Genomic DNA, 27,318 nt, shown 5'->3' with positions numbered 1-27,318 from the left:
TGTGCCCTGCGATTGGCTGGCAACCGGTTCAGGGTGTACCCCGCCTCCTGGCCGTTGACTGCTGGCATAGGCTCCAGCACTCCCCGCGACCCTCGTGAGGATAAGCGGCAAAGAAATGGATGGATGGATGGATGGAATTTGCAATCTTCCCTTTGAGGAAACAAACAAATGTCAAAACAACCATCCTAGAATTTTTGTTCGTTACAATTAGTTTCAGAATTGTTGATAAAGCTCTAGTATTGAATCTCATTCATCCATCCATTTTCTTAGTCGCTTATCCTCACGAGGCTCACAGGGAGGTGAAGCCTATCCCAGCTGACTTTGGGCGAAACGCGGACGACGCCCTGAACTGGTCGCTAGTCAGTTGCAGGGCACGTTCTATATAAACGCTGTCGCTAAGCGGGAATTGAACTCACTTTGCCGGTACCAAAGTAGGGCAAGTGTCCCACTACGCCATCAGTGATATTATTGGATCTCTAAACTGCCCATAAATGTGATTATGGATGCAAATGATTGTTTTGTTTCTACGCGCCGCGCGATTAGCTGACATCCAGTTCAGGGTGTAGCCCAGCAATCTCCTGCCCCAAGATAGCTGGGATAGGCTCCAGCACTCCCTTGTGAGGATAAGTGGCTCCAATAATGGATGTTATGTGTTTCCGGATAACTAATTTGTACAGACAATAGTTCCAGACTTTGCTTTGTCAAACTTGTTTTGACTAGCTTGAAAGTTGCAGTGGCTGTAAAGACACAGTAATGATACATGATTAGTGTTTTTATATGTGTAGTATTTTTCAAAGTACCGTAATTCCCGGCCTACAGAACGCGCCTGGTTATAAGCCTCACCCAGTACATTTGTAAAGGAAATACCATTTGGTACATACATACGCCGCAGCTGTGTAAAACCTGCAAGTCCCCACATTGAAACCGACGTTGAAACACAAGATATTCACAAAGAAAGATGGTACACAGAGAGTTAGCGCTAATGCTAATGCTAGCGCCGGCAGTAAAAAAAAAAAACATGCTGGTAAAAATCACTGAAGCACGGCAGTAACATGCTAGCGCAGCGCTAACAGGACCTGACCGGTAAAAGTCACTTCCTCGCCACATATATTCCATCGGTCTCACTCTGACCTTTTCCGCTCGAGCGCCCCCTTGCGGAAAAATGCACAAATTACGTTGCATGTAATTGTAGATAACGCGGCGATGCTTTCCCCTTCCAGATGACATCTTCATAGAAGGCTCTGAGATCAAGACGAGCAGCTGCGTGACCATCCAAAGCCAGTTCTTCTTCAGCAACACCACCAACTCGTACAACGTGTTGCAGGACTGCGGCAACTGCTCGCGGTGCGGTTTTCGCCACAACCCGGCCGCAACCTTTGCCGCTCCCTCGTGTGGCGTCCGCGTGCCGCAATCGACCTGTCCCTCTCCTGACGTTTCAGGCTGTTCCACGCCAAGCGTATCAACAACACCAACCTCCTCTTCGTGGTGGCTGAGACGCTCCCCTGCAGCTCCTGCGAGATCGAGAGGCTGAGCCAAGTCAGGACGGAGTGTATCCTTCCCCCCCCCGCGGACCGCCGCGACGCGCGGCGATAAAGTTACCGCTGGTCCTCCTCAACTCGCAACTCTCAGTCCAGGAAGAGAATCCCTGTGAGGTACTGAGCAACGCACGATATCGGAGAGGTCCGACAACCTGCCTTGACTTCAGTGCCTTAGTGAGTAGAAACGCACGTGGGGTACACACGCGCTCCGTTTGCAATTTAGCAAATTCTTGACATGTATAATCCCCGTGTGGTAAATATCAATTAGTTTTGAAATGGGTTTAATCCAAGATGGAAGTCTACACCTGCGTTACGATCACCGGGGTCACGATAATGCCGCCATTGTCGACATACTTCCTGGGCCTGCACGTACAGTATGTACTGTAAGTAAAAGTTGCGTGTATTTGGCGTCTCTCAAGTATATAATACTTTGACGGGAGGTGGCCAACCTGAGTTCTTTCCTCAATTAAAATTGGGAACTAATCAATTAACACAATGCTAATTATTCTAAACTTCTATTCCAATTTTACTCTTGTGCACTTATTCCCTCTCAAAAGGTCTCGTAAATAATATTTCCCTTATGAGTTAAGGTTATCCTACTTTAAATAACCAAGCTACCAAATAAACTCCCCACTTTTTTTAACCGTCTCGTTAAAGAATAAACCTAGTTATGTAACAAAAAGTATGAACATTTAAAAACAAAATAAAGGTTGCAAAGTCAAATCTGTATACAAAAAAAAAAAAACAAAAACACTCATTCAAAGAAACAAAGTCCACATAACAGGTACACAATGCATACATGCACTAAGCTAAGCTAATTGAAGCTAACTGAAGGGCTCATACAAATAGGAACATAGCCGGCAAAACAAATGAAATTCAAACCTCGATGTCTTTGTTTCGAGCGGCGGGAGTGACGAACGTCGAGGGTTGCGTCCAATGGTCCAGCCCGATCCAATTCCTGACGGTCCGATCCGTTGCCAAGCTTTGTCCTTGTACTCCAATGCAGGCCTCGCTCGCGTTTGCTCGTCGCTGGCGTCCTCGTCTTCTTCCACGTCCATGCCTCCGACACAGGCCTCGCTAGCTGGTGTTAGCTTGTTGCTAGCGTCCTAGCAAAGTTCCACGCATCCACTTAGCCTCTGTATTAGCGGCTAACTCCACCACGTTAGAGCGTGATTTGAGTAGTCCACTCAAACGACACACCATCAACATTAAACTGTCAACAGTTCTTGTCGAACACGTTGATAAATGTCGGCCTTTAATTTTTCTTTCTCTTCAAACGACCACTCGTACCTCTCACTTCGTCCAGCTTTTTAGTGTCTCCCTTTCTCTCCCGCGTTTCCTGGACACGTCACTTCCTGTCCTTCACAAACACTGGTTACAGCAATAAAATGACAAACAAAAGTATCTCTTTTCACAAATTAATCAAACACATTTGAATACAAATCCCTTCAACAGAAAATAAATTCAGCACACACTTTAACAAATATTCCGCCACCTTGTATAAAGAAAACTTGTAACCTAATTGCTGCTCTATTTATTTGAATTTTTAACTATAGCAATTTTTAACTGGGTTTCATGTACAATATTGGTCATATGTCTCGTCGATTGCAGGAAAATACTTCCGAGTGCGGACGGGCGCATTTTGTGGAGCCCTCCATTGGGGTCCTCGTTGTTCTTCAGCTCATTCTGCCTTTCTTCCACCACTGACATGTGCCGCCGTTCTCTTCCATGTTGACTCAAGGTCAGGAACCCAAATCAAGTTTGTGGATCAGTTCTTTTGGGTCGGTTTGTGGTTGTTTGTTTTTCGGGGCTTAGCGTTGAGCAGAAATGTTCCTTTAACGAAGCAGTTTGGGCCCAAAATGAACCGACGTGGGATTGTTTGATGAGCTTTTTGCAACCGCTTGGTGACACTCGAGAGTTTACGAAGCAAGCATTTTTTTACAAAAATATTGTAAATATTATTTCTATGCCGGAACAGTGGATCAGCTGGAAAGCGTTAGCCTCGTAGTTCTGAGGTCTCGGGTTCGATCCCGCCCCCTCCCTGTGTGTGGTTTGCATGTTCTCCCCTGTGCCTGCGTGGGGTTTCTCCGGGCACTCCGGTTTCCTCCCACATTCCAAAAAACATGCAACATTAATTGGACCCTCTAAATTGCCCATAGGTGTGATTGTGAGTGTGGCTGTTTGTCTCTATGTGCCTTGCGATTGGCTGGCGACCAGTTCAGGGTGTAGCCTGCCTCTTGCCTGTTGACAGCTGGGATAGGCTCCGGCACTCTCACGACCCTTGTGAGGATAAGCGGCAAAGAAAATCGATGGATTATTAGTATTATAGGACCCTGCGTGTCAGTGACCAAATATTTGTGATTTAATTGCAACCATGAAGTGCTTCCTTCCTTCCTCCTAAGGATATCCAACCATCCATTTTCTTTGCCGCTTATCCTCATGAGAGTCGCGGGGAGTGCTGGAGCCTATCCCAGCTGTCAAGGGGCATGAGGCGGGGTACACCCTGAACTGGTCGCCAGCCAATTGCAGGCCACATAGACCCAAACAGCCTCACTCACGATCGCATCTAGGGGCAATTTAGAGTGTTCATTTAATATTAATTTTGGGGTTGCGGGAGGAAACCAGAGTGCCAGTAGGAAACCCACGCAGGCACGGGGAGAACAAGCAAACTCCACACAGACGAGTCCGGGATCGAACCCGGGTCCTCAGACCTCTGAGGCCAACACCTTACGAGCTGAGCGACCATGCCACCTAAGGATATGATATTAAACAAAATCAAGTCATTTCATGTATCCATTCATCTATTTTCTGAGCCAATCCCGGCTGTCGTCGGGCATCACTAAAAACAAATTAGAATGAGATGGGGCCTAGTATAAATACATTGTTTTTGTTTTACTACACTAACTGTTGCAGCTTCATCAGAATCTTTTTCTTTTTTTATTTTTCATAATAAATCAAATCATAAAATGGGGAGGAGCTTAACTTTCCAGGTCGCTCAAATTAAAATGCTTTGCAATTTCTGTGGCACGTGCCCCCCCCCTCCCCACCACCGCAGGCCCCCCGCCAAGGACTCGTGGAGGTCGCAACGGACAAACGATCACGTGACTGCTCCTCGAGAACAAACGAGACTTTCCATTGAAGAGCACAGAAAGAAGCATGCGGCCACCTGGTTTGTTGACGCGACCCGGCGGCCGATCGGGCCCGGGATCGAACGCACGGGACCTCGTCGCTTTTCGTGCGTTTCTACCGCGTCGCACACGATTTTCTCCAGTTTCTCGTCTTTTCTGCCACGAATGACCGAATGTTGAGGGTGTCCGCCTCCTCGTGTGCATCTTTTCTGTCCCCCAGCATGGTCGGGAGAGGTTTGCCAGAAACATTGCTTTAATAAAAAAATGTAAAAAAAAAAAATAAGAAATAAAAACTGCTTTTACCCTTCGACTTTGAACTTAGGCCTGAAAACAACACTGCTGTATATTGAGCAAAAGTGTTGGGAAGCCACAGAAGTATTTTTGGTCAGTGTTGTAGTTTTTTTTTTTGTTTGTTTTTTGTTTTTGTTTTGTTTTCAACGACCACTATTTAGTTGCATGACGTTTTGGAACCCTTGAAACAGGTTTTTGTGTACATAGCTGAATAGTTACCAAACATTCCCTTTGGGTACACCTGCTGGAAATGGAGGAGGAAACAAAGTTTGACTTCAATGAAGCCTAAAACGCACTTATGTATTTGTTTGTTGGAGCACAAAAAGCTGCAGCTGGTAAACAAACTGCCTGATTACACGTCATTTATGTAAAAAAAAAAGTACCAAAAAATGTAATGAAGTAAAGCAGGGGCATGTAAAGGATCTTAATGAATTTCCTAATGAAATTTTTGTTGCTTCTAATATGTATTTATTTTAGCTACGTATTTATTTGTGTATCCGTTGCAGGCCAAAATGAATGAATGAATGTGAAAAACACTTACGGGGGGGGCACGACAAGCAATTCACTAAAAGGTCCAGAGATAAAAATGACATTATATCGCCTGTTTGTCTTTGTCTAGAAAAAAAAAAGAATGTTTCAATGTATTTTGCACTAACTTTGCTGATCATTTAGCTTTTATTGTCGTCAACGGGGGGGGGGGGTTGGGGGGGTTAGTCGTTCCGCTCTCTGTGCCAACCTCCCATTCATGCCGCCTCGTTTTTGTATGCGAAGGAATCTGCAGAATACGACAAGCTTAACTTTGTAAACATTTTGTCAGTCACATTACAAATGGATATTTCAATGTTTATAACTTTGGTGATTAAACGCTGTTGATATTTTCCACTTTTCAGTTCCGGCTTATTATTGTGCTAGGTAAAGTTTTTACTCACTGGGAATGAAATGGACAGTATTTACGGTAACCATATACAGTATCTACAACACGCACACAAGTACTGTTAATTCCCAGCCTACAACTACTAGTGCGGCGCTAGCGTTAAACTCTTTCTGTGTACCGAGGCTTATAACCAGGTGCGCTAACGCCAGCACGGCGCTAACGCTAGCGCCGGATCACCGCATAAACCACAAAAAGTTGCGGCTTGTATGCCTGAAATTATGGTAGTCAAAAATGAATGAGCTGATTCTCATCTAATCTAATTTAACCCACTAAAAATGTATTTCTCCCTGAAATTTGTAGTTTAAGTTTCTTGTTAAAAAAAAAAAAAAAAAGACAATACTCGTGAAAATGTCACAAAAAACATCAAAGTTTTTGTGTAAGAACAGGTTGGATAGGAATTTCAGGGATATCGCAAAATGTTGAATTTACTCATGATATTAGAATAGTGGTACTTAGAATACATCCATTCATCCATCAATTTTCTGAGCCGCCTATCCTCACAAGGGAGTGTTGGAGCCTATCCCAGCTGTCATCGAACAGGAGGCGGGGTACACTCTGAACTGGTTGCCAGCCAATCGCAGGGCACATCCCAATTTCCAACACGTAGAACAATATTATCTAAGAATGCGACAACATGGTCTCGTCTCTGCAGCGTGTTGTCCGTCCCGAAATTGCTCTGCTTGCTGTGTCAGCTGTTCCGAGTTGCAAAACAAAAAATGCGGGTGGTGTGGCCCATACGAGAAACCCAAGAATTAAGTTGCTGCTGCGTTCCGTGTCACACTGTAAAGATACCGAGAAGAAACACGATACTCACGTTCTGCACAAGTTTCTGCGAGTACTTTTGGCTTCTCTGATGCAATTGAACTGCCTGAGACGCATTCGTCTGCTTCTGATGACTGACGCCTTCCAGCCATTGGTGCCTTGTTACTCTCTATACACTCTCCATTATATACATCAGTGACTTTGACTGTCTGTGACATTGGAGTGGATTGATTCTTATCATATGACAAATCATCACTCAGAACAGATAAAGCCTCGATGAAGATTTTTTAACTCCAAGTGCTGCAGAACTTCGTAGTTTTGGGTCAAATTGTTCTTTTTTTTTGTTCTTTTTAAATGAAAATGAAATGCTTGCACTTTTAGATGTGCAACTGTGATTAAAGGGCCACTGACACCTAAAAGATCATTTTTAGTATGTTGTTAACTAAAAAAAAAAAAATCAGCTGCAATGGAACCATCCATTTGTTTACAGCTCGTCAGAATGTTGCCGTATACGGATTTTTTCATCTCCCGCCATGAAAATTCTCTCGAGGCGTTTGCGTTGGAGGAGATCCAGGAAGTGATGTTTTTTTGCAGACGCCTACAGTGGGCGATTCGAGTGTTTATATTTGTTTTACCGACGAGAAATTTGCTGGTTTTTTTCTGCGTGTTAGCCAAAATCCCCGCTCGTTGTATTGCTGGATATTGTTCGAACACTCGGGAGGATGGATTGACTCTTCACGCGTTTCCAAAAGACTGTGAAAAATGAGGTTTGTGGGTTCCAAATGACAGGAAGGTGTGTATAGAGCTATTGAAAAAATAATAGTTGTGGGGGACTAATTTGTCTCACAGTTTACAGCATATGTTACGTGTGAATTTAAAATAAATCCCCTTGGTCAAACCAGCAAAATACAACAAAGCGCTTGTATTGCATTTAAGACAATTTAATCACACACACAATACAATACAAGACCAAAAAAAAAAAAAAAATCGCAAAATAGAAGAGCAAAGACAGTTTAGTAGCGTGTAACACACGCTAACTAGCAAAACAATGCCGTTAGCTAGCTAACGGCGGCCCACCGACGCAGAGGTGGGTCGGTAGGGACGTGGGTGGCCACGTGCGGGGAGGAGAAAGGAGCCCCCCCCCCACACTGGCCACCGGTGTCTGAACAATGGTGACGTACTTACTTGGGTCCTCCTGAGTACGCTACATAAACAAGACGTGTAAAAGGGGTAGGAAATCGAACAATTATGGGCCTGTCATTTTTAATATTTGATCGGGTTCCTCGTCTGTCTGTCGGGGAGTCTGTTGTCAGTTAGAAGTGATCCGCATAACATCTAAATATGGCTCAAAACGATAGGGTAATATGGCCCCTGTTACTTCACTTGGTTCTGAGATGTTCTCCAAAATGAGCTTCAGTCTCAGAAGGGGCGTCGGAAAAATCCGAAAATCTCTCTCGTTAATCTGCCATAGCGGGCAGCACGGCGTCTTCTCAATGGCGACCGTCCCAGTGTGTGTCACAGGCAATATGGCCGCCACTGGGATGTCGAGAGAGACTTTCGCAACTTTGCACTTTAATAAAATGCTCTCCGCTCACGTTTTCGGACTTGTATCATCATCAAAGTGATTAATAATATATGTAGTTTTGATTAAAATGTATTTTTCAGTGTCAGTTGCTCTTTAAGGTTTTGGGTAGGGCGCAAGAATCTGTATAATTTCATGCTTGTGTCGTCTTTTTGAAATTATTATCTTCATGATGTTTTTCAGAGGAAAAACTGATCTGACAGGCTTTAGAATTCGAGTTTTGTAGCAGTATATCTTATTTGGAAAGCTGTAAATAGTTTGAAGTTTATTGTGCCGAAAAAAGCATCCCGACGCGAAGAGGCTGAGTACAAAGTTAGCGACAGGATGTGTGTTTTTCCAGAAGGTTCCTCCTGCAGCGTGTTGGAGCGATTCGGCACGAACTAAAGTGTGTTCCGGGATGCCTCGCATTCGCTGCTGAACAGGTGTCTTATTAAGCGGAGCGCAGGGTGCAAAGGTCAGCTGTCGTTTGTCACTATGTCAAGTGGACATGCTCCCCAAAGAGGAAACGCATAGTGGCGCTCCCTCGCTATGTCCCCCGACATCGCCTGAGCAAGTGTTGTCGCGGGGAGGGGTACGTGTCAGCCGTCCACAGCTACATTCTTCCGATCCGCGATTATTTCAGGATATCTGCAACATGACTTCGCCCCGCAGGACAAAATGGCCTGTCTTATTTTGATAAAGATGCTAGAACTGAACACAGGTGAGTGGCAGGTTTTAAAAGTACTTGATGTCTACGTTATTCTATTTAATAAACAGTAGTTCCTCTACTTATGAAATTAATCCGTTCCGGAAGTCGTTTCGCAATGTGAATTTTTCATAAGTAGAAGCACATTTGAATCCACAGTCATTAAAAAAATGTAGTGTCTCTTCCCATCGGCCGTATTTCCCTTTTTGATTCTTCACCCGTGTCCTTCGGAGACAACTTCTGGATTCTGGTCTCAACTTGAACCGGATACCTGGGCCCAGATGACTGCCACATGCGCACACACACACACGTGTCATTCTTCCGGTCTCACTAACCATCGTTAGTCTGTCAAGTATTTGGTTTTGGTGTCAAAAAAAAAAAGAAAAAGGAAGTCTTCAGACAGGCAAAATATCTTTATTTTTTTAAAATACATCTACAGTCTATCATGGAAGCATTCCAATCAAAAATCATATTTTATGATTCTCTGCTTTTTAATCCCCCACATAGGTTGCATCTTATTTATTATTCTTCAGCATCCTTCCCCTGCAACGACAAGACGGGAACGACGTCGCGTGAGCCGAGCGGCACACGACAACGTCCCAGATTGACGGCAACTTCACCTTTCCGATTTCCCGACTTTTGGCCCTCAGCTTGTTGACCTGGGACTCTGCGATGTCGGCGCGCTCCTGAGCCTCCTCCAGCTCGTGTTGGACCTTCCGCAACCTCGACATGTGAGTGTTAGCCTGTTCCTCCTGCAGAGATCGTCCAAAAGTTGGAATAACATCACCTTTGTTATTATTATTATTTTCATCAGCTATTGGCAACCAAATAGCAGAGACCAGAGATGGAGGGACTCGAGTCAAGTCGGAACCGAATCAAATGACTCGATTCAAGTCAAAAGACTTGACTCGAGTCCAGCATCAATCATATTTGTTATCATTTTTGATGTAATGGCCAGTGGAGATCGGATTGATCGATGGCTACCAGATTCCTGCGTGGAATTTTATGCACGTGGCACTGTAAGATAAAATAAGCGAATACGACACTTACAGCCTCCTCTGACTGCCTCTTGTACGCTTTGACCTTCAGCTGCAGCTTGTCCACCAAATCCTGCAGCCTGGTGACATTTTTCTTGTCCTCCTCAGTCTGATGCACAAAAGATTTAATTGTGTGATTTTTGCACAGGTGTCAGACAAAAATTGATATGAGGTAAAAGAATAACATCCACCTGGTAGGAGAGCTCCTTCACTCTTCTCTCATATTTCCGGACGCCTTTGACAGCTTCGGATCCTCGCTTCTGCTCAGCTTCTACCTCGGCCTCAAGCTCCCGCACCTGGACCAAAATGGAGGTTCATCACAGTCTCCATCGTGATTGTGCTTCAGTGGGGTGACCGTGATGAGATCTTTACTCGAGCCTCCAGTTTCTGGAGTTGCTTCTTGCCCCCTTTCATGGCCAGATTCTCAGCCTCATCCAGGCGGTGCTGCAGGTCTTTGACCGTCACCTCCAGGTTCTTTTTCATCCTCTCCAAATGAGAGCTGGTGTCCTGCTCCTTCTTCAGCTCCTCCGCCATCATGGCAGCCTACAATGCAAACAACCATGCGATCTAAAATAGCTTTTACAACGAGGGAAATGGCAGAATGTGTTCAAACTCACATCGGTGATGGCCTTCTTGGCCTTTTCTTCGGCGTTTCTTGATTCCTGCACAGCGTCCTCTACTTCACCCTGGACCTGGACAAGGTCAGCCTCCAGCTTCTTCTTGGTATTGATCAAGCTGGTGTTCTATTCAAATGACGCAAATGCTTGCTTTCAAATCGCTGCCAGAGCGACAACCGTTTTTGTTTCCGATGTCAGGAGTACCTGAGAGTGCAGTAGACCAACGCGCTCGCTGGTGTCAACCAACTCAGCTTCAGCCACTTTGCGGCCTCTCTCGGTCTGCTCCAGAGCAGCTCTCAGCTCCTCGATCTCAGCCAGCATCAGGTTGTTCCTGCGCTCCACCATGGCGACCTGCTCCTTCATGTCCTCTTGACCTCTCATGGCTTCATCGAGATGAAGCTGGGCGTCCTGTACGACAAATTATTGACACACAAATCTGCACTTCCGAAATTTCAAGCTGCTCCTCCAAATATCTCCTGGGGTTTGTACCTTGAGTTGTCCCTGGACATTCCTCAGCTGTTTCTGGGCCTCAGCAGCCTGGCGGTTGGCGTGACTCAGTTGAATCTCCATCTCATTCAAGTCTCCCTCCATCTTCTTCTTGATTCTCAGGGCATCATTCCTGCTCCTGATCTCAGCATCCAAAGTGGTCTGCATGGATTCGATCACACGCTGGCTGTTCCTCTTTATCTGTTCCATCTCCTCATCTTTCTCCGCAATCTTTCTGTCGATCTCGCTCTTGACTTGGGTCAGTTCGAGCTGAACACGAAGAATCTTGGACTCCTCGTGCTCCAGAGTAGCCTGTGAACAAAGGGAGTGTCTATGAACTAGTACACAAAAGTCCAAATTGTCTTTACATCCTCCTCTGGTATAGGCTACTGAATGAGTTGAGTGTATCAGAGCAATTATCACATCATGTGATGATTAATTCTTACCTCTGCCTCCTCCAAAGCCGTCTGAATTTCACTCTTCTCACTTTCTACAGTCTTTTTTCCCTTCTCAAGTTCATGGATTGTCTTTCCAGTCTCCCCAATTTGCTCGGTCAGGTCGGAAATCTCCTCTTTAAGAAAGCAACGTTAAATAATAGTGGATAACAATCTTCCTGTTTAAAATGTCGGTCTTCTTGGAAAAATCTGATGTGTCTTACGTTGCAGATTCTTGTTCTCCCTCTTCAGGGTTTCCAGGTGGTCCAGAGCTTCTTCATAGGAATTCTTCAGTTTGAACATGTCAGTGTTGAGCGAGCGGGTCTCCTTCAGAGATCCCTCCAGTTCGGCCTGACTTTCTTCATATTTCTGCTTCCACTCAGCAAGAACCTAAACACATCACAAACAAAAGGCCACATTCAGCTCATACTAAAGGTTAAAAACTGTTCTATGTTCACTTGAACAATACAAACCTTGTCAAAGTTCCTCTGCTTCTTATCAAGGTTGGCAGCCAGAGTGTTAGCTCGCTCCACATCGATCATCAAATCTTCCACTTCGCCCTGCAGCCTCTGTTTGGTCTTTTCCAGAGAGGCGCACTTTGAGTTCACCGCCTCGATGGACTCCTCTGCATCCTGGAGACGCTGGGCCAGCTTTTTTCTGGGAACAAACATCATCCGGTTTAATGACGCACAGGTATTTTATTTCTTGTGATCATTGCCCTTCCTGTCAGAGTTTACTTTGCCTCCTCAAGTTCCTCAGTGCGCTGGATAGCATCAGTCTCATATTTGGTCCTCCACTGAGCCACCTCGCCATTGGCCTTGGACATGGCTCTCTGCAGTTCAGCTTTGGCCTCCTGCTCCTCCTCATACTGCTCCCGCAGGAGGTCGCAGTCATGGCGGGAGGACTGGACCGCGTGAGCTAGGGCGTTCTTAGCCTTCCATCCAAAAGAAAAACAAAGGTGAATATTTTCCACTTGTGAGGCTGATTTTATAGACCGTTACCTTCATTTCTTCCTCAATGTGCCTCTTTAGCTCCTCAATCTGCTGAGTGTAACCCTGCTTCCCTCTCGTCAGCTGAGACACCAGGGCTTCTTTTTCCTCCAACTGACGTGTAATTTCACCTAATCAAATCAAATCAAAAGCCTTTACTCTCATTATACAATATGACTGTGCATAAATTGAGATAACGAGCGCTTACTCCGCAAGGTGCTTAAAGGAGAAATCCACTGGTTTGCATCAACAATGTATCCAATAGGTCATGTAATACGTACCCTATTTTGACAATGTGATGTTAAATCCCCTCTCATTTAATTGTGTTTTGAGAAGATTTTTATCGACAATGACAAATTTTCAGGGGCGCTGCCATTTTCGCGAGTCACATGATCTACGTGGGGTTATGTGACGTGTACCGTGCCGCAACAAAGGCTCGATTACATGAGACACAATTATACCCAGCACTGATTTCTCGCATTTATCCTCATATGATGAAGAAATAGCAGGATCGGTTGATCGGGAAGACGGAGGAATACTTCCATACAAGCTTCGATGGTTGCGGAGGCCTTTAGCCTAGCTTCGGCGTCCGGGGGTAACGGCCTCCGCCCGCTTCGTTAGCCCCGGACGCCCAAGCTAGGCTAAAGGCCTCCGCCACTGCTGAAGGCGGGCCACAAGCTCCGGCAGCGGCCGCGAGCGAGCTTCCAGGCGGCGGAGGCCGTTAGCCCCGGACGCTGAAGCTAGGCTAAAGGCCTCCGCCACATCGAAGCTCGGCTAAAGGCCTCCGCCACCCGATCACCATCTCATCACCTCCGAGTAGTCAGACTCCGCATCATTCCGCTCCAAGAAACATCCGAATATTCAACATTAATTACAGCCACAGGTTCAAATCTGTATGGAAGTATTCCTCCGTCTTCCCGATCAACCGATACTGCTATTTCTTCATCAGACGAGGATAAATCCGAGAAATCGACGCTGGCCATAAATGGTGTCCCATGTAATCGAGTCTTTGTTGAGCACGCTACACGTCACATACCCCCACATAGATCATGTGACTCACGAAAATGGCAGCGCCCCTGAAAACTCGTCATTGTCGATTATAAATCTTCTCAAGACACTATTAAATGAGAGATTGTCAAAATAGGGTACATATTACTTGACCTATTGATACACTGTTCATGCAAAGCACTGGATTTCCCCTTTAAACATACATAAATAAAATAGGATAGAAAACTTTAAATGAGGGGTAAAGCGACTCAGATAAAATATTTACAATCAAGGCACAGTTGTTGCTAAAACAACGACAAAAAATTTAAGGTGTGTTTAAATAATGGATGTCATATTTAAGACAAGGACCAAGTGAATAAACAATGTGATACTCCTTCGGTACATCGTGTTGCAAGACGATGCCTACCATTCTCAGTCTGAAGTCTTGCCTTTTGTACACTGGTATCATTTAGTTGGCGGACATTCTCCTCATTCTTTGACCTCAGGTCACTCAGTTGATCTTCTAATGTCCTGCACATCTTTTCAAGATTAGCCTAGTAGAAGAACAGTTGTCTAAGCAAGGGAACGTGATTTTTTTTTTCCATTCTTGGTTGAATCTAGTTGAAATGCTCTCACCTTTGTTTTGGCAATGGCCTCCATATTGCAGCTGAGGTCGTCGATCTCCATCTTGTATTCGCTCTTCTCCTTCTCCAGCTTCTGCTTGACGCGCTGAAGGTTGTCGATCTGCTCCCCGAGTTCGGCCACGCTGTCGGCCTGCTTCTTGCGCAGAGCTGCGGCGGTGGCCTCGTGCTGCAGGGTGGACTCTTCCAGGTCGCGACGCAGCTTCTGGAACTCGGTCTCGCGCTTCTTGTTCATCTCGATCTGAACGGCGGTGGCTCCGCCGGCCTCTTCCAGCCGCTCGCTGATCTCCTCAAGTTCCCTGGAGAGGTCAGACCTCTGCTTCTCCACCTTGGCGCGAGCGGCTCGCTCGGCTTCGATCTCCTCCTCCAGCTCCTCAATACGGGCCTGAAATGCACAAATTTGAGTTACTAATTTCTCAAGATATTTAAATATATTGGAACTATAAGTCACAAAATACCTGAAGTTCTTTTATCTTTTTCTGCAACTGGACTCCAAGAGTTTGCTCGTCTTCAATCTTACTCAGTAATTGGCTGACCTCAAAATCTTTCCTGTAAGTAGTCATTGGGAGTAAGTAAGTTTTGTGTGTCGAAGCTGTGGGTCATTTACACCATGCCATTAGATAAATACAGTAAATACATACAATATACTGTACATACTTCTTTATTTTTTCATCAGACTGCTGCTTGTCATTCTCAAGATCCATCATGGATTCTTGAGCCAGCTTCAGATCTCCCTCCAGCTTCCTTTTCGCTCTTTCAAGATCCATACGGAGCTTTTTTTCTTGCTCCAGTGATCCTTCAAGCTGTGATTTCAAATGTGTTAAATATTATTTCACCATCTCATTGCACATTTGCATGGGTTGTTTGACTCGCTCACATCATCCACTTGCTGCTCCAGTTTGGACTTGGCCTTGGTCAGAGAGTTGACTTTGTCTTCCTCCACCTGGAGGTCATCCAGGGTCTGCTGATGGGCCTCTTGGAGGGCTTTCTTCTCTTTGGTCAACTTGGCGATGGTCTCGTCTTGAGAAGTCATCTCCTCAGTCAGGTTTTTGACCTGCACAAATGTTCGTACGTTTGATTCAAACTGTGCTTTTTAGAAGGGCTCCGGTATCAAGAATAAGCAGATCTAGACCTTGTTCTCAGTGGCATGTTTCTCCTTCTCTACTTTAGCCAGGGTCAGCTCCAAGTCGTCGATGTCTTTCTTCAACTCCGAGCACTCGTCCTCCAGCTTCCTCTTCTTTGCTGTCAGTTCAGCGTTGATTTCCTCCTCATCCTCCAGCCTCTCCGTTGTCTCTTTGAGTTTGGCTTCAAGCTGGATTTTGGCTTTGATGAGACCCTCGCACCTCTCTTCGGCATCAGTAAGGTTTTCGCTATCCTTAAAAATAAATACATAGAAATGAAAAAAACTAAAAACACAGGTTTATGTTACTGTTCCAGATCCAGGATATTTAAGAGAGAGCCCAAGTGAGTCAACAGTCGTGTCCTTACGGATTGCACTTGCAACATGAGATCGTTCTTCTCCTGCAGGAGAGAAACCATCTTCTCCTCCAGTTCCTTCTTCTTGGCCAACGCTTTTACGAGATCATCTTTGGTTTTTTCAAAGTCCTCTTTCATTTGGGCCATCTCCTTTTCGGTCTCAGCGCTCTTGAGCAGAGGTTTAATTTTGAAGTACAGCTTCATCCATGGCCACGTTTTCACATTCATGAATGAGCGGACGTTGTACTGGACGGTGAAAATAGCCTCCCTAACAAAAAAAATAGAAATGATGAAAGTTACTTGACATAAAATTGCAGAAAAATGTTAGGTCGAGACAATACCTCCTTGCCATCATTTTAACAAACTCTCGTCTCATGAGGTAACCTCTGCACAGAGCCTGAGTCATTGTGACCAGCTCGGCCAGTTTCTCGTCCCTCATCTCCTCCAGCGTACCCAGCAGGCCAGCTTTGAAGAACACCTGAAAGTGTTGATTTTGATTTTCTTTCGTTTCATCTCAGACAACAGATCTTCCGTCATTGTTCGACAACTCTTTGTTTTGTCTACCTTGGTGTGGCCAAATTTGTACTGCGTGTGATCCACATCGATTGAGCCCAAGAGTTTCTCTGAGGCCTTCTTGTTGTCGATGAACTGACCCTCAGGGATGACGCTGGCGTTCAGGACTTTGTATCTGAAAGTAAATGTATCATTGTTTGGTATTTATTATTTTGAACGGGTAAGAGTCAATGATCAAATATGACTAAGCTACCTTTGCTTGAAGTCACCATAGAGGATTCTGCTGGGGAAACCTTTCCTACAGATCCTAATGCCCTCCAGCACGCCGTTACAACGCAGCTGGTGGATGACCAGGTGGTTCTCCATCAGACCTGGGATTCATTGGTAAAAACCAGTTAAACATTAATTGGAAACGAGCTCGTCTCCTGCCCGATCATCGCTGGGATAGGATCCAACACTCCCATGACCCTTGTAAGGATAATGGATGGATGAAAAAAGAGACTTAAGAGTCATACCTGGAGTCTTGGATTCGTTTGGAATAAGGCAGCGCACAAAGTGAGGATGTGTGCTCCTCAGGTTTGTCATCAGTTTGCCCAGATTCTCCTGAGGAATAGAAATGACATATTTGCACAGGTCGACAAACGAAACACAGTCCGTTCATGCAATAAAATATGTACAGTTCAGCTTACCCTGAACAAGGCAGATACAGTCTGGAAGGAACCACCCTTCTTCTTGCCAGCTTTCTTCCCACCTGCACCCTCAGCTGCGGTCCAATCATAAATGTATTAGTAAGAAGACGTTGTCTTAAAATCGATGTACTCAATAGAACTTCTTACCTTCTGCTGAGGCGTGGGATGCATAGAGGAAGGCCAACAGCTTGGTAGAGGACTTCTGGTAGAGCTGAACCACTGAGTCATTCAGCGGGTCCTTGTTCTTGTCCAGCCAACCGACAATGTTGTAGTCCACAGTGCCAGCGTAGTGCACCAAGGAGAAGTGGGCCTCAGCCTTGCCTTTGGTTGGCTTTGGCTTCTCAAAGGACTTGTTCTTACCAAGGTGCTGGTCGTACAGTTTGTTCTTGAAGGTTGTGTCTGAAGCCTTGGGGAACATGCACTCCTCTTCAAGGATGGAGAAGATGCCCATTGGCTGATGACGGCACCACATAAAATGTGAACCAGTTTGATTCAGTCAATTGTAGGATTTTTGTGATTGTCCAGATACAATTTGATACTTACCTTCTCAATCAGCTCAATGCAGGCTGCCAAGTCCATGCCAAAATCAATAAACTCCCATTCAATTCCTTCTTTCTTATACTCCTCTTGTTCCAGGACAAACATGTGGTGGTTGAAAAACTGTTGCAGTTTTTCATTGGTGAAGTTGATGCAGAGCTGCTCCAAGCTGTTGAACTGAAACATTGAGAAAATATCAGTAATAGTTTTAAAGTGAAGATAATTTCCACTCGAATGTAGTAACTATACTGTAATCAGCCCTAATCTGGAACTGTACACTGCTCGAAGCATACTTACATCAAAAATTTCAAAACCAGCAATGTCCAAAACACCAATGAAGAAGCTTCTGGGCTGCTTGGTGTCCAACATCTCATTGATTCTGACCACCATCCACAAGAACATTTTCTCATAGACAGATTTGCAGAGGGCAGAGACAGAATTGTTCACCTGTTTATAGATATCAAGATTAAGAATTTAGAAAAAAAAAAAAAAATCACACTGAACCGACGTGCTAATGAAGCACTAATCTACCTGAGGCACCGTCTGACCCTTCGTCACAAACTCATTTCCGACTTTCACCCTTGGGTAGCACAGAGCTTTCAGGAGGTCGGCAGAGTTCAGGCCCATAAGGTAGGAGATTTTATCAGCAACTGAAAGAAGGTTAGAAAATAACTTTTTTTTTTACTCATTTTTTGATGAAAGATTGATGGCAAAGGCTAAGAGATCCACGACTCACCTTCAGTGCCATCGGGCTCGGCTTGCTCTTCCCGCTGCTTCTGTTTGAACTTCATGTTTCCGTGCTGCATCACAGCGCCAGTTATCTTGTACATGCTGACTTTCTCTTCAGCTGTAAATCCCAGGATGTCAATGGCCGTCTGCGGTGGACATTTAAACCCAAAACGAATACAGCTTTCGTGCACGGCAAGTAAAATAGATCCTAAAACTGAAGTGGCGTGACGTGTCGTCTTACGTCAGTGGCGATGAACTCTTCAATGTCATTAATGCTCTTGACGGTAATTTCGCCCTGACTGATCATGGGATAGTCGTAGGGGTTGGTGGTGATGAGGAGAGCCTCTGCGAAAAGGAAACGTGGGGTTAATTCTTGCACACAAAGGTCCCGAGGCCCAACGGTCTCCGTACCGAGCAGCTCGGGTTTGTGCCCCGTCATGAGCTGATAGAAGATGTGGTAACTCCTCTCAGCAGACAGCTGGAAGGTCACCCGAGACTTCTCCAGGAGGTCTGAAGAACGCACCAACCATCGTTAGAAATAATGCACCACACCAAGCCGTGCTATTATTTCACGTCTTACATGTTTCAATATCCGCAGACGCCAGCTTGCCCGAGGTGGCAAAGTGGATTCTAATGAATTTACCCTGTGTTAAAAAAAAAAAAAAAAAAAAGGAACTAGTGAGTCGTTCAACACCTTTGGCAATCATTTTTGAGAAGGCAGTAAGACACTTACAAAGCGGGATGAGTTGTCGTTCCTCACAGTTTTGGCATTACCGTAAGCCTCCAGCAGGGGATTAGCTGCGATGATTTGATCCTCCAGCGAGCCCTTCAAGAAAAATTCATGAAATCAGAGGGGAAAAAAAGTTAATATCACATTACAAAGTTCTGTATTCAAACTCAACGTGTTTAACAAGCAGAACATCATTATAGAAATGTCCCATTTGTAACCATCGCAATCCATTTTTACCTGCATCTTGCCAGCAGAGGGCTCGGCCTTCTTCCCTCCGGGCACTGCGATTGTCGCAAAGTACTGGATGACACGTTTGGTGTTCACGGTCTTTCCTGCACCGGATTCTCCACTGAAAGGCAGAAATAATAACAATTAGCAATGCTTTCTTTCCTGTTTTATGAAGACAAAAAAAAAATCTCCATTCAATCGTGCGGCGCGTGGGACAAAAGAGGCAAACGTACGTGATGAGGACTGACTGGTTTTCTCTGTCTGTAAAAATAAAATTAGATATGATTCATCAAATTAGCTCATATATAAGAAGTGGGCATAATGTAATTAGGGTGCCGTTGTCGAAGTGTGTCGCTTATTTCAAGCATTTCTATTTGAAATAAAATGATTTTTTTTTTAAAAAAGTGTAAATGATACCTTGAAGCATGAACTGATAGGCGTTGTCAGAGATGGAGAAGATGTGGGGAGGAGCCTCAATCCTCTTTTTGCCCCTGTATCCCGCTACGACCTTGGAGTCGTACACCGGGAGCCACTTGTAGGGGTTCACGGTGACGCAGAACAACCCGGAGTAGGTCTGGAAAAACGTGGAGCATTTTCACGAGGCAGAAACGTTAAGCCATCCAGTATCGGTTTTTGTCCGGAACTCACGTAGATCATCCACGCCGCGTAGCGCTCTTTGAGGTTATACAGCACGGAAGGTTCGCTGAGGTGGGTCATCATGGCCATGTCCTCAATCTTGTCAAACTTGGGGGGATTCATGGGGAAGATTTCATCTTCCTTCACAGTGAGAGTCTAGCACAGAAGTACACGAGTCAAATGGTGGGGAAAAATATCCAGGGAGACACTTTTCAATCGAGTGATCATCAGTGCTGCTAGTGAGTCGGGAAAAGGTTTAAGTCGTTTTCTGTTCCTGTCATGGTCCTGCCGGTCCAGCCCTGGCTGGGCGAGTCCCAGCACACCGGCACTGATTAGGAGGCGCAGACCTGCGCCTCATCCTCGCTGATTAACCCCTGTATTTATAGGACCCAGGGGACGATTGGTCTTCGCCAGATCGTCTCAACTCATGCCCCATTCCCGCACTCCCTTATTCTTGATCGTGAACCCTGGTGAACCGACCTCCATCTGTCCTCCGACCGACCCCGTAAGCTTGACGCCTTTGATACTCCTGCCATCTCTGATCGATCCCCCGTGTACCGACCCCTGCTTGCCCGCGGACCTGCTCTCTACGCCCGACGTCCTAACTACCGCTGCTCCACTTGACTGTCTGCCTGATCCCCGACTTTGGAACGAATAAACACTTTTCCCAAACTGCCTCCGGAGTGCTGCATTTGGGTCCTCCTCCGTACCGATGGGTCCTGACAGTTCAAACGGAACACAGGTGTCCAACTCTGGGCCCTCAGCCAAATCTGGCCTGCAACCTCAGTATTTGTGGCCCATAAGAGCAAATCATGTGACTAACTTCCATGATTCTTTGGTTCTTTGTAATACATAAATAAATACATTAGAGCCCGTGACAAGAACGTGGCTGATGAAAAAAAAATTTTACACCCTTGCGAGGTCCAAATACTGCACGTTTGGTGTGTAAGACGTTGACCTGCTCTGACCCCTTACCCCATCAAACACCAACCATTCGTCAACCGAGCCATCTTTCAGACTCAATTACAGAGTAACGGTCATGTGCCCTTATGCTATTGTCCATAGATCATACATAAAAGACTCTTCTTTTGGATTACAGCACGAGCGTTCTTACCTTCCCACAAATTGTTTCCACAGTGGCTTTGCCACCTTCTCTCTTTAACAGTTTGCCCTTGAGGTACATCTCGCTGGCTTCGCTCACAAAGTAGGACGTCTTGGCGTCGAAGGGAGTGTTCTGGGCTTCGATCCGCTCTTTTTCCGGCTTGCGGAGGTAGATGGCCGCCGGGCCGAAACACTCCATCTCTGAGTCGCCGCTCATGGTCAGGCTTTACTGGGAGGAAGAAGAAAATAGACAGACATTTATTCTTGTATGGTTGGCTGATCCCAAATCAATTTAAATATACGGCATTTCATCCATCCATCCATCCATCCATCCATCCATCCGTTTTCTATACTGCCTTATTAGAGTAACAGGTGCGTTGGTCCTCCAGACGAACGAACAAACGCGCGGCACAAACAACCACCCGAATTCGCACCTTTGGACGATTGAAACTGGAACTAAGATGCATGTTTTTGGAACGAAACCAGAGAAAACCCAGACCGGCATGGTGGGAACATGCAAAACCCACGCTGGAAGCTCGGGATGCACATTCGAACTGACAACCTCGGAACTGTGGATGTGGTTATCGGTTGACTCAGCTTTACTCGGATGGATAGATGGATGGACAGAGAGAGAGAGAGAGAGAGAGAGAGAGAGAGAGGGATGGATGGACGGACAGAGAGAGAGAGAGATGGACAGACAGACGGACAGAGAGATGGATGGATGGATGATGGATGGATGGATGATGGATGGATGGATGGATGGATGGATGGATGGATGGATGGATGGATGGATGGATGGATGGATGGATGGATGGATGGACGAACAGAGAGGCAGGCGGACTGGTAGACAGACAGATAGATAGATAGATAGATAGATAGATAGATAGATAGATAGATAGATAGATAGATAGATAGATAGATAGATAGATAGATAGATAGATAGAGATAGATAGATAGACAGACAGACAGACAGACAGATAGATAGATAGATAGATAGATAGATAGATAGATAGATAGATAGATAGATAGATAGAGATAGATAGATAGATAGATAGATAGATAGATAGATAGATAGATAGATAGATAGATAGATAGATAGATAGATAGATAGATAGATAGATAGATAGATAGATAGATAGATAGATTAGATGTGACGAATGAACGGATTTAGATCAGTGATGCAGAAGCGGCAGTTAATGTGGGTGGTTTTCAACGTTAAATAAAGTCGAGCCCTTTAAAACTCAAGCGACTCTTAATGAGAAGGAAAGATCACGGACGTAAATAACGGGAGGCAACTTACTCTCTTCCCTCCCTCAAGCGGAACAGTGAACCAGAGGTAGAGGATGAGGATTCTGAAAGATGGAGGAGGCAAAACACAAACGAATTCCTAATAAGTGTAAGACATAAATGAGCTGGCGGTCCCACGACACGAGCCGAGATGCGCGGTGGGGGGGCGGCGACATCTGGCACCGAGCGGTCGTGCTCGGCATTGTTTCCTAAGCCGCTGGCTCGCCCCAGTTCTGAGACAGTACGAGACCGAGGGCCACTCACCTTGATCCGCCGTCGCCCCGTCACTCCTTGAGGGCCGGCGGCCAGCCTTCTTATATAGAGTGAGGCCTTCGGCGGCCGCTGATGACTCTCTGTTTTTGGTCATGTACTTTTACACCTTTTGTCCGGTATCATCTTTCATCCCCGATCGATCGTCGATCACACACGACGGTCCCGATCGCTTCAAAACCTTTTGGCGGGAAACCCGAAGGAACACAACAAATAGAATGTAGTCCAGTTTGTATGAGAGTCATGATAATTGTTCATTTAAGAATCTTTAGGGACTCCCTTGTGGTCACGGCAGATTAGATGCACTCGTGAGTGTTGACAGGCCGGTTTTGCTCCGCCATCCCAAAAATTCCCTTTGATGAATTCGTTTAAAATAGAAACAATTAGAACCCTTCAAGCCGCATTAAATTGAAGATTTGAGCTGAGGAAGGGAACGAGGTGCCAAATAGAGGAAAATGGCAGTTCAAATCATAAAGAGATGAAGGCACGTTCATATTTCTCCGGCAGGTATGTCTGTAACTAAAGTCCGGGCTTTGTTTTGGTCCCGACAATAATCTCTCTAATGCACCTTGGCACCGAGGCGCGTCCAACTTTAGCCGCAAAGGAGCGCTCATGTGTCACCGGCGTTCTGTTACAGGAGCCTCGCAAGTCTTTCCTCGGACAAAGGAACAACATGAAGAACTCGCGAAAACAACGACACCGCCGGCCCGACCAAATCCCGACGTTAATGAGATTTGTCGGAAGACAAAGGAGGGCGCGACCGCGCTCGTATTAATAGCGCCGCATCCGGTCGAAGGATTACAGGGCGGCGTTATTAAAAGAGGACATTGTTCCGACAACAAAGCCTCGTTATCTCGGCCGGCATTTGCGGAGCAAATCTGGGATCGTGTCGATGGGCCGGACCGCTCGTTGGTTCTCGAAATGTCTCAAAACCTGTTTGAGCTGGATTTCAAAAGGAATCACACAAAGTTTTCTTTGCGAAAGCAAATTTTTTACCGCGTGCCAAGCAATGTCCAAGTGATTCCTGATTGAGGTGATGAGTCTACGTGTCCCCGTTCTATTTTTATTGCTGCGTTCAACTAATCGAGTTTATCACATTTTTTTAAGCATCGCCGTATTCCTTTGAGCCCTTTTTGCGTCATTTTCTTTCACGACACGTTCAATTTTGTTTGACCTCTCATTGTCAGCGTTCGGGATTTCTTGGGAGACGCCTGGACTAGAAGACGGATCAAGTTTTCATCGGTGGCCTTCCTGATTGAAAGACTTCTGCAATAAAAAGCTAATTGTACAAATCTGCTCAGACATGCTGACTCACGTGTTTTTTATTTTGAAAAAGGAGCTTCACTCGTAAGGCGCTTTCACTCCGAGTGCCTCATTCTCCCAGCCACACAATTTTAAAAGGAATACACGACGGTACTGCATAGTCGTGATATGTAAGGAACTGCTCATTCGCACTCTGATGATGCGCAACCAGGGACCACTGACACGAGAGTTCAGTATCTTGCTCAAGGATACTTCAGCATGGTCATGAGGAGGGAGGTTTTATTTTAAAGGGGAAATCCAGTGGTTTGCATTCACAATGTATCCAAAAGGTCATGTAATATGTACACTATCTTGACAATGTGATATTAAATCCTCTCTCATTTAATAGTATCTTGAGAAGATTTTTACCGACAATTGCGAATTTTCAAGGGCGCTGCCATTTTCGCGAGTCACATGACCCACGTGGGCGTAAGTGACGTCTTACGTGCCGCAACGAAGGCTCGATTACACGAGACATCATTTATGCCCAGCGCCGATTTCTCGGATTTATCCTCATCTGACGGAGAATTAGCGGTATCGGTTGATCGGGAAGACGGAGGAATACTTCCATACAGATTTGAACCTGTGGCTGTAAATAATGTTGAATATTCAGATGGTTCTTCGGGCGGAATGACGAGGAATTTGACTAGCGGCTGAGCCGTGAGCTCGTTTCCCAGCGAGGGAGCTCCCCTAAGCCCCGGAGCAAGCTCACCGTTCTACCGCTCGGCGGAGCTCAGCTCACGGCTTAGTTGTTCGGCGGAACTCGCTCGTCAGACTCCGCGTCATTCCGCCCGAAGAACCATCTGAATATTCAACATTAATTACAGCCACGGCTTCAAATCTGTATTGAGGTATTCCTCCGTCTTCCTGATCAACCGATACAGCTATTTCTTCATCAGATGACGATAAATCGGAGAAATCAGCGCTGAGCATAAACGGTGTCCCATGTAATCCAGCGTTTGGAACGGCACGTAACATGTCACACGTAGTAGGGATCGCAAACGGTTACAATTAATCGGTTAAAACCGGTTTTCGATTGTTTAAAACCGAAACCGTAATCGGACTTTTGAAATCGGTTAAAATTTCCAATAATTTCTTCCGGTTCCGGTATTCCACATTGCGCTATTTTTTCAATATCATTTCCGCTTTTTACAAGAATGTTAACATTAAAACATTTTTAGAAAAAAAAAAGAAAAAAAATGTAACTTACACGAGTGCGTTGTTGAAAGCAGCATTCAACAAGCTTGTTTGTCAATATTGTACACAAACTACCCCATTTCCGCGGAGTAAATTAACGATCGATGGCGTAGCGCCGGAGAAAAGGAGTCGGAGGCGGAGTGTCGGACACAGGAACAAAACTTGTTTTATTGGCAGACATCAAAAGACTACTCGCATAACGGGGGGAACTCTGTGAACTGGTCACTCCGGAAGAGCAACAACAAAAACAGTCCGTGCGGAACCCCGCACCCCAACTCGAGGTCCCGCGGGTGAATTATGTAAACACCACAATGGTACCGATTTAAAAAAACGGTTAATCGTTTTTTTGCTACAGATCTGTTCGGTAGAATCCGATTATGAAAGTACGCGTTTTTTTGCGATCCCTAACACGTAGGTCCTGTGACTTGCAAAAATGGTAGCGCCCCTGAAAATTCGTCATTGTCGATAAAAATCTTCTCAAAACACCATTAAATGAGAGCGGATTAACATCACATTTTCAAGATACAGAACATATTACATGGCCTTTTGGATACATTGTTAATCCAAACCACCGGAATTTCCCTTTAAGTAAAGTAGGTGTATCATATGGTAATAAACATTTATTACAGAATACAACATGTTTTGATGGTTGTTGGTTGCAATGTCAGACGCGAGAGAGCAAAATAGCGAAACGCACCAATGAACTGTTGTGATTGGCACTTGGTTGTGCGAGACTCGGTTTTAGTTTGAACTCTTCATTTGAAAAAAACTTTTAAGGCCAGTTAAAAATTCTTGTATTTTTGATGTAAACACAGAAGATGATTCGCCATTCCTTCAATAAATAATTCCTAATCAAATGGATTGATCGCCATCGTCATCCTCAAGATTAGATCGACCCGATGAGAGGAAATTGAGGAGTTACAGGGGTAAGGCTTAAAGATGGAAGACTCGGACGCGTCGGATGACATTTCAGCTCAGTACCCACATAAAATGGTTTTAGCTTTTTCAGATCCAAATGTATTTAAATATGTCACATCTTGTCCGAACAGGAAACATAAAATACAAATCGAAAAGTCACTTGCCAAGAAACTGTGTGCTTGCTTGACAATGACATGGCTCCCATGGACTCGTGGAATTAAGAAGGTTCGCAACGAGACTCAAAATAAGAAGAGTTTCACAACTATTGTGTGTGTTTGAGCAAGAGGCAATCATAAAAATTTCACAGTGGATGAAGAAGACATATGGCCGCGTTACATTGTCAACCTACGTGTTGCTGCACCATTTGTGTTCAATTATCTGTTCCTGAATACGTTGTAAAACCGATACTTAGATGCTTTATGCTAGCTCATCTATGGCATTTCCCATTTTGTACTAGCATTAAGCTAGCAGAGTTCAAGTATGTGGTTGTTTTCAATAAATAATGTGTGATCCTCTTTGTTTTATGTTTAGTTAGTGACAAAAAAAGCTTGAAGCCTCTTATTAAAAAAAAAAAATCTTGCGGTCTGCTAAACTGCTGCTTGTGAAGTGAGGAGGGTTGCGTTCACTGCCCTAATATATCGACGAACATTCTATATCTTGAAGTTTTGTTCCCAATTCAAGTCGTAAAACTCGTGTGAACAGTAGACCACATCTTAGGGAACCATTGCATATTATTGCTATTGGTCAGATTTATTTATTTTAGAGTTCCATCTGGGCCGCATCAAACTCTGTCACAGCCCCAATGTGGCCCACGGGCCTTAGGTCCTCCACCCCTGTTTAGAAAGCTCCCGATATTCAACTTCGTCCCATCGATTTTATCGGCGAATCACTTGAGCAGTGGACACGACCAGAACATTGTGCAGTCCCATTGTCCGACGTGGAATCCGCCGCGAACAGGTGACCAGTTTCACATCTCCGGGATGCTCAAGCAAGGCACTCGGGTCGTCTCGAGGGTGCGGATTTATTTTTAAACTCTTCCTCTACATGGTCTTGTTGCGCTGCGTCCAGCGACAGATGAAGGGAAAGACAAGGCCGCACTCGAAGCTTGACCTTCTCCCAAGTCGAGCATTTGTTCCCCATACGGGGCGAGTAGGGGATCGGGTTATACGGCGCGCGGTAGTTTGCATTCTTTCCTTCTTGAAAGATGAAACTGGAGCGGCAAAGATGGTGCCGGGGGGGGGATTTGGGGGCGCCGAAGGCTGCGGGCTTCACACCCTGACAAAATAGGCCAATATATTAAATAAAAATGTGACACTGGATCTGTTTTGCTGCCTGGGGGGGGGGGGGGTGCTTATATGGTGGAAATACAAATATAGATGTCTCCTCAGCAACGCTCGCAGCCTTGAGCTCTCGTCAACGAGCTCAGACATTTGTTCCCCTCTCGGCTCTTCTTGTGGAAGCGGCCTTCGTGACGGGATACCCTCGATATCTCCTTTCATAAAGGGGCTTAGACTAAGATGGGAATCCTGCGTCAAAAGCTACGGATCGCAATCCTTAATGAGATAAATGACCGAACTTCGATGAGGAAACATCT

The 27,318-nt window shown here is 45.3% G+C and overlaps 2 protein-coding genes across 5 annotated transcripts in view; one reads left to right on the top strand and one right to left on the bottom strand.

The window, feature by feature from the left end:
• Nucleotides 1–5,775, top strand: part of LOC133507732 (voltage-dependent calcium channel subunit alpha-2/delta-2-like) — a 35,948-nt gene extending 30,173 nt beyond the window's left edge. Inside the window, exons 35-39 of one of the 2 annotated variants that reach the window (XM_061833084.1) lie at nucleotides 1,221–1,344; nucleotides 1,440–1,549; nucleotides 1,630–1,712; nucleotides 3,150–3,279; nucleotides 4,594–5,775. In XM_061833084.1, the coding sequence (XP_061689068.1) occupies nucleotides 1,221–1,344; nucleotides 1,440–1,549; nucleotides 1,630–1,712; nucleotides 3,150–3,245 (413 nt within the window). In that variant the 3' untranslated portion in view covers nucleotides 3,246–3,279; nucleotides 4,594–5,775. Of the gene's footprint in view, nucleotides 1–1,220; nucleotides 1,345–1,439; nucleotides 1,714–3,149; nucleotides 3,280–4,593 lie in introns of those variants that run through there. The other variant, XM_061833085.1, reaches the window with a different exon arrangement.
• Nucleotides 5,776–9,329: 3,554 nt separating this feature from the next.
• On the bottom strand, nucleotides 9,330–20,967 carry LOC133507731 (myosin heavy chain, fast skeletal muscle-like). 3 transcript variants are annotated; one of them, XM_061833083.1, is made up of 40 exons: nucleotides 20,785–20,967; nucleotides 20,584–20,607; nucleotides 19,662–19,805; nucleotides 19,431–19,587; nucleotides 19,247–19,274; nucleotides 19,023–19,134; nucleotides 18,789–18,881; nucleotides 18,636–18,699; nucleotides 18,467–18,565; nucleotides 18,297–18,400; nucleotides 18,063–18,201; nucleotides 17,858–17,976; nucleotides 17,624–17,773; nucleotides 17,333–17,503; nucleotides 16,937–17,243; nucleotides 16,790–16,863; nucleotides 16,616–16,703; nucleotides 16,354–16,471; nucleotides 16,152–16,275; nucleotides 15,929–16,065; nucleotides 15,600–15,855; nucleotides 15,244–15,486; nucleotides 14,989–15,165; nucleotides 14,769–14,914; nucleotides 14,570–14,660; nucleotides 14,107–14,496; nucleotides 13,898–14,024; nucleotides 12,496–12,614; nucleotides 12,232–12,428; nucleotides 11,968–12,151; nucleotides 11,719–11,884; nucleotides 11,507–11,631; nucleotides 11,064–11,372; nucleotides 10,779–10,982; nucleotides 10,575–10,700; nucleotides 10,330–10,500; nucleotides 10,149–10,253; nucleotides 9,971–10,066; nucleotides 9,541–9,672; nucleotides 9,330–9,463 (listed from the first exon to the last, which is right to left on the bottom strand). In XM_061833083.1, exons 1-40 carry the CDS (start codon nucleotides 20,965–20,967, stop codon nucleotides 9,443–9,445), a joined length of 5,820 nt encoding a protein of 1,939 aa, XP_061689067.1. In that variant the 3' UTR covers nucleotides 9,330–9,442. The 3 variants fall into 3 exon arrangements, with proteins under 3 accessions (XP_061689067.1, XP_061689065.1, XP_061689066.1); XM_061833081.1 differs by lacking the exon at nucleotides 20,584–20,607 and having other exon boundaries at nucleotides 20,764–20,967; XM_061833082.1 differs by lacking the exon at nucleotides 20,584–20,607 and having other exon boundaries at nucleotides 16,790–16,851; nucleotides 20,764–20,967.
• Between the last annotated feature and the right edge of the window lie 6,351 nt (nucleotides 20,968–27,318).

This window comes from Syngnathoides biaculeatus, chromosome 10 (assembly GCF_019802595.1).
Source record: "Syngnathoides biaculeatus isolate LvHL_M chromosome 10, ASM1980259v1, whole genome shotgun sequence".
NCBI classification, from domain to species: Eukaryota; Metazoa; Chordata; class Actinopteri; order Syngnathiformes; family Syngnathidae; genus Syngnathoides; species Syngnathoides biaculeatus.
The sequence above is the reverse complement of the archived record's forward strand: the minus strand, read 5'-3'. Positions and strand labels throughout refer to the sequence as shown.

What these genes read in the sequence shown, in the direction of transcription:
- LOC133507731 (XM_061833083.1), bottom strand. Translation starts at nt 20,967, where the DNA reads ATGAGCGGCGACTCAGAGATGGAGTGTTTCGGCCCGGCGGCCATCTAC. An exon ending in CCTCTGCTGGCAAGATGCAG is followed by an intron (nt 18,882 to 19,022) that starts GTAAAAATGGAT and finishes TTTTTCTTGAAG; the next exon opens with GGCTCGCTGGAGGATCAAAT. An exon ending in TGGAGCAGCAAGTGGATGAT is followed by an intron (nt 14,915 to 14,988) that starts GTGAGCGAGTCA and finishes TTGAAATCACAG; the next exon opens with CTTGAAGGATCACTGGAGCA.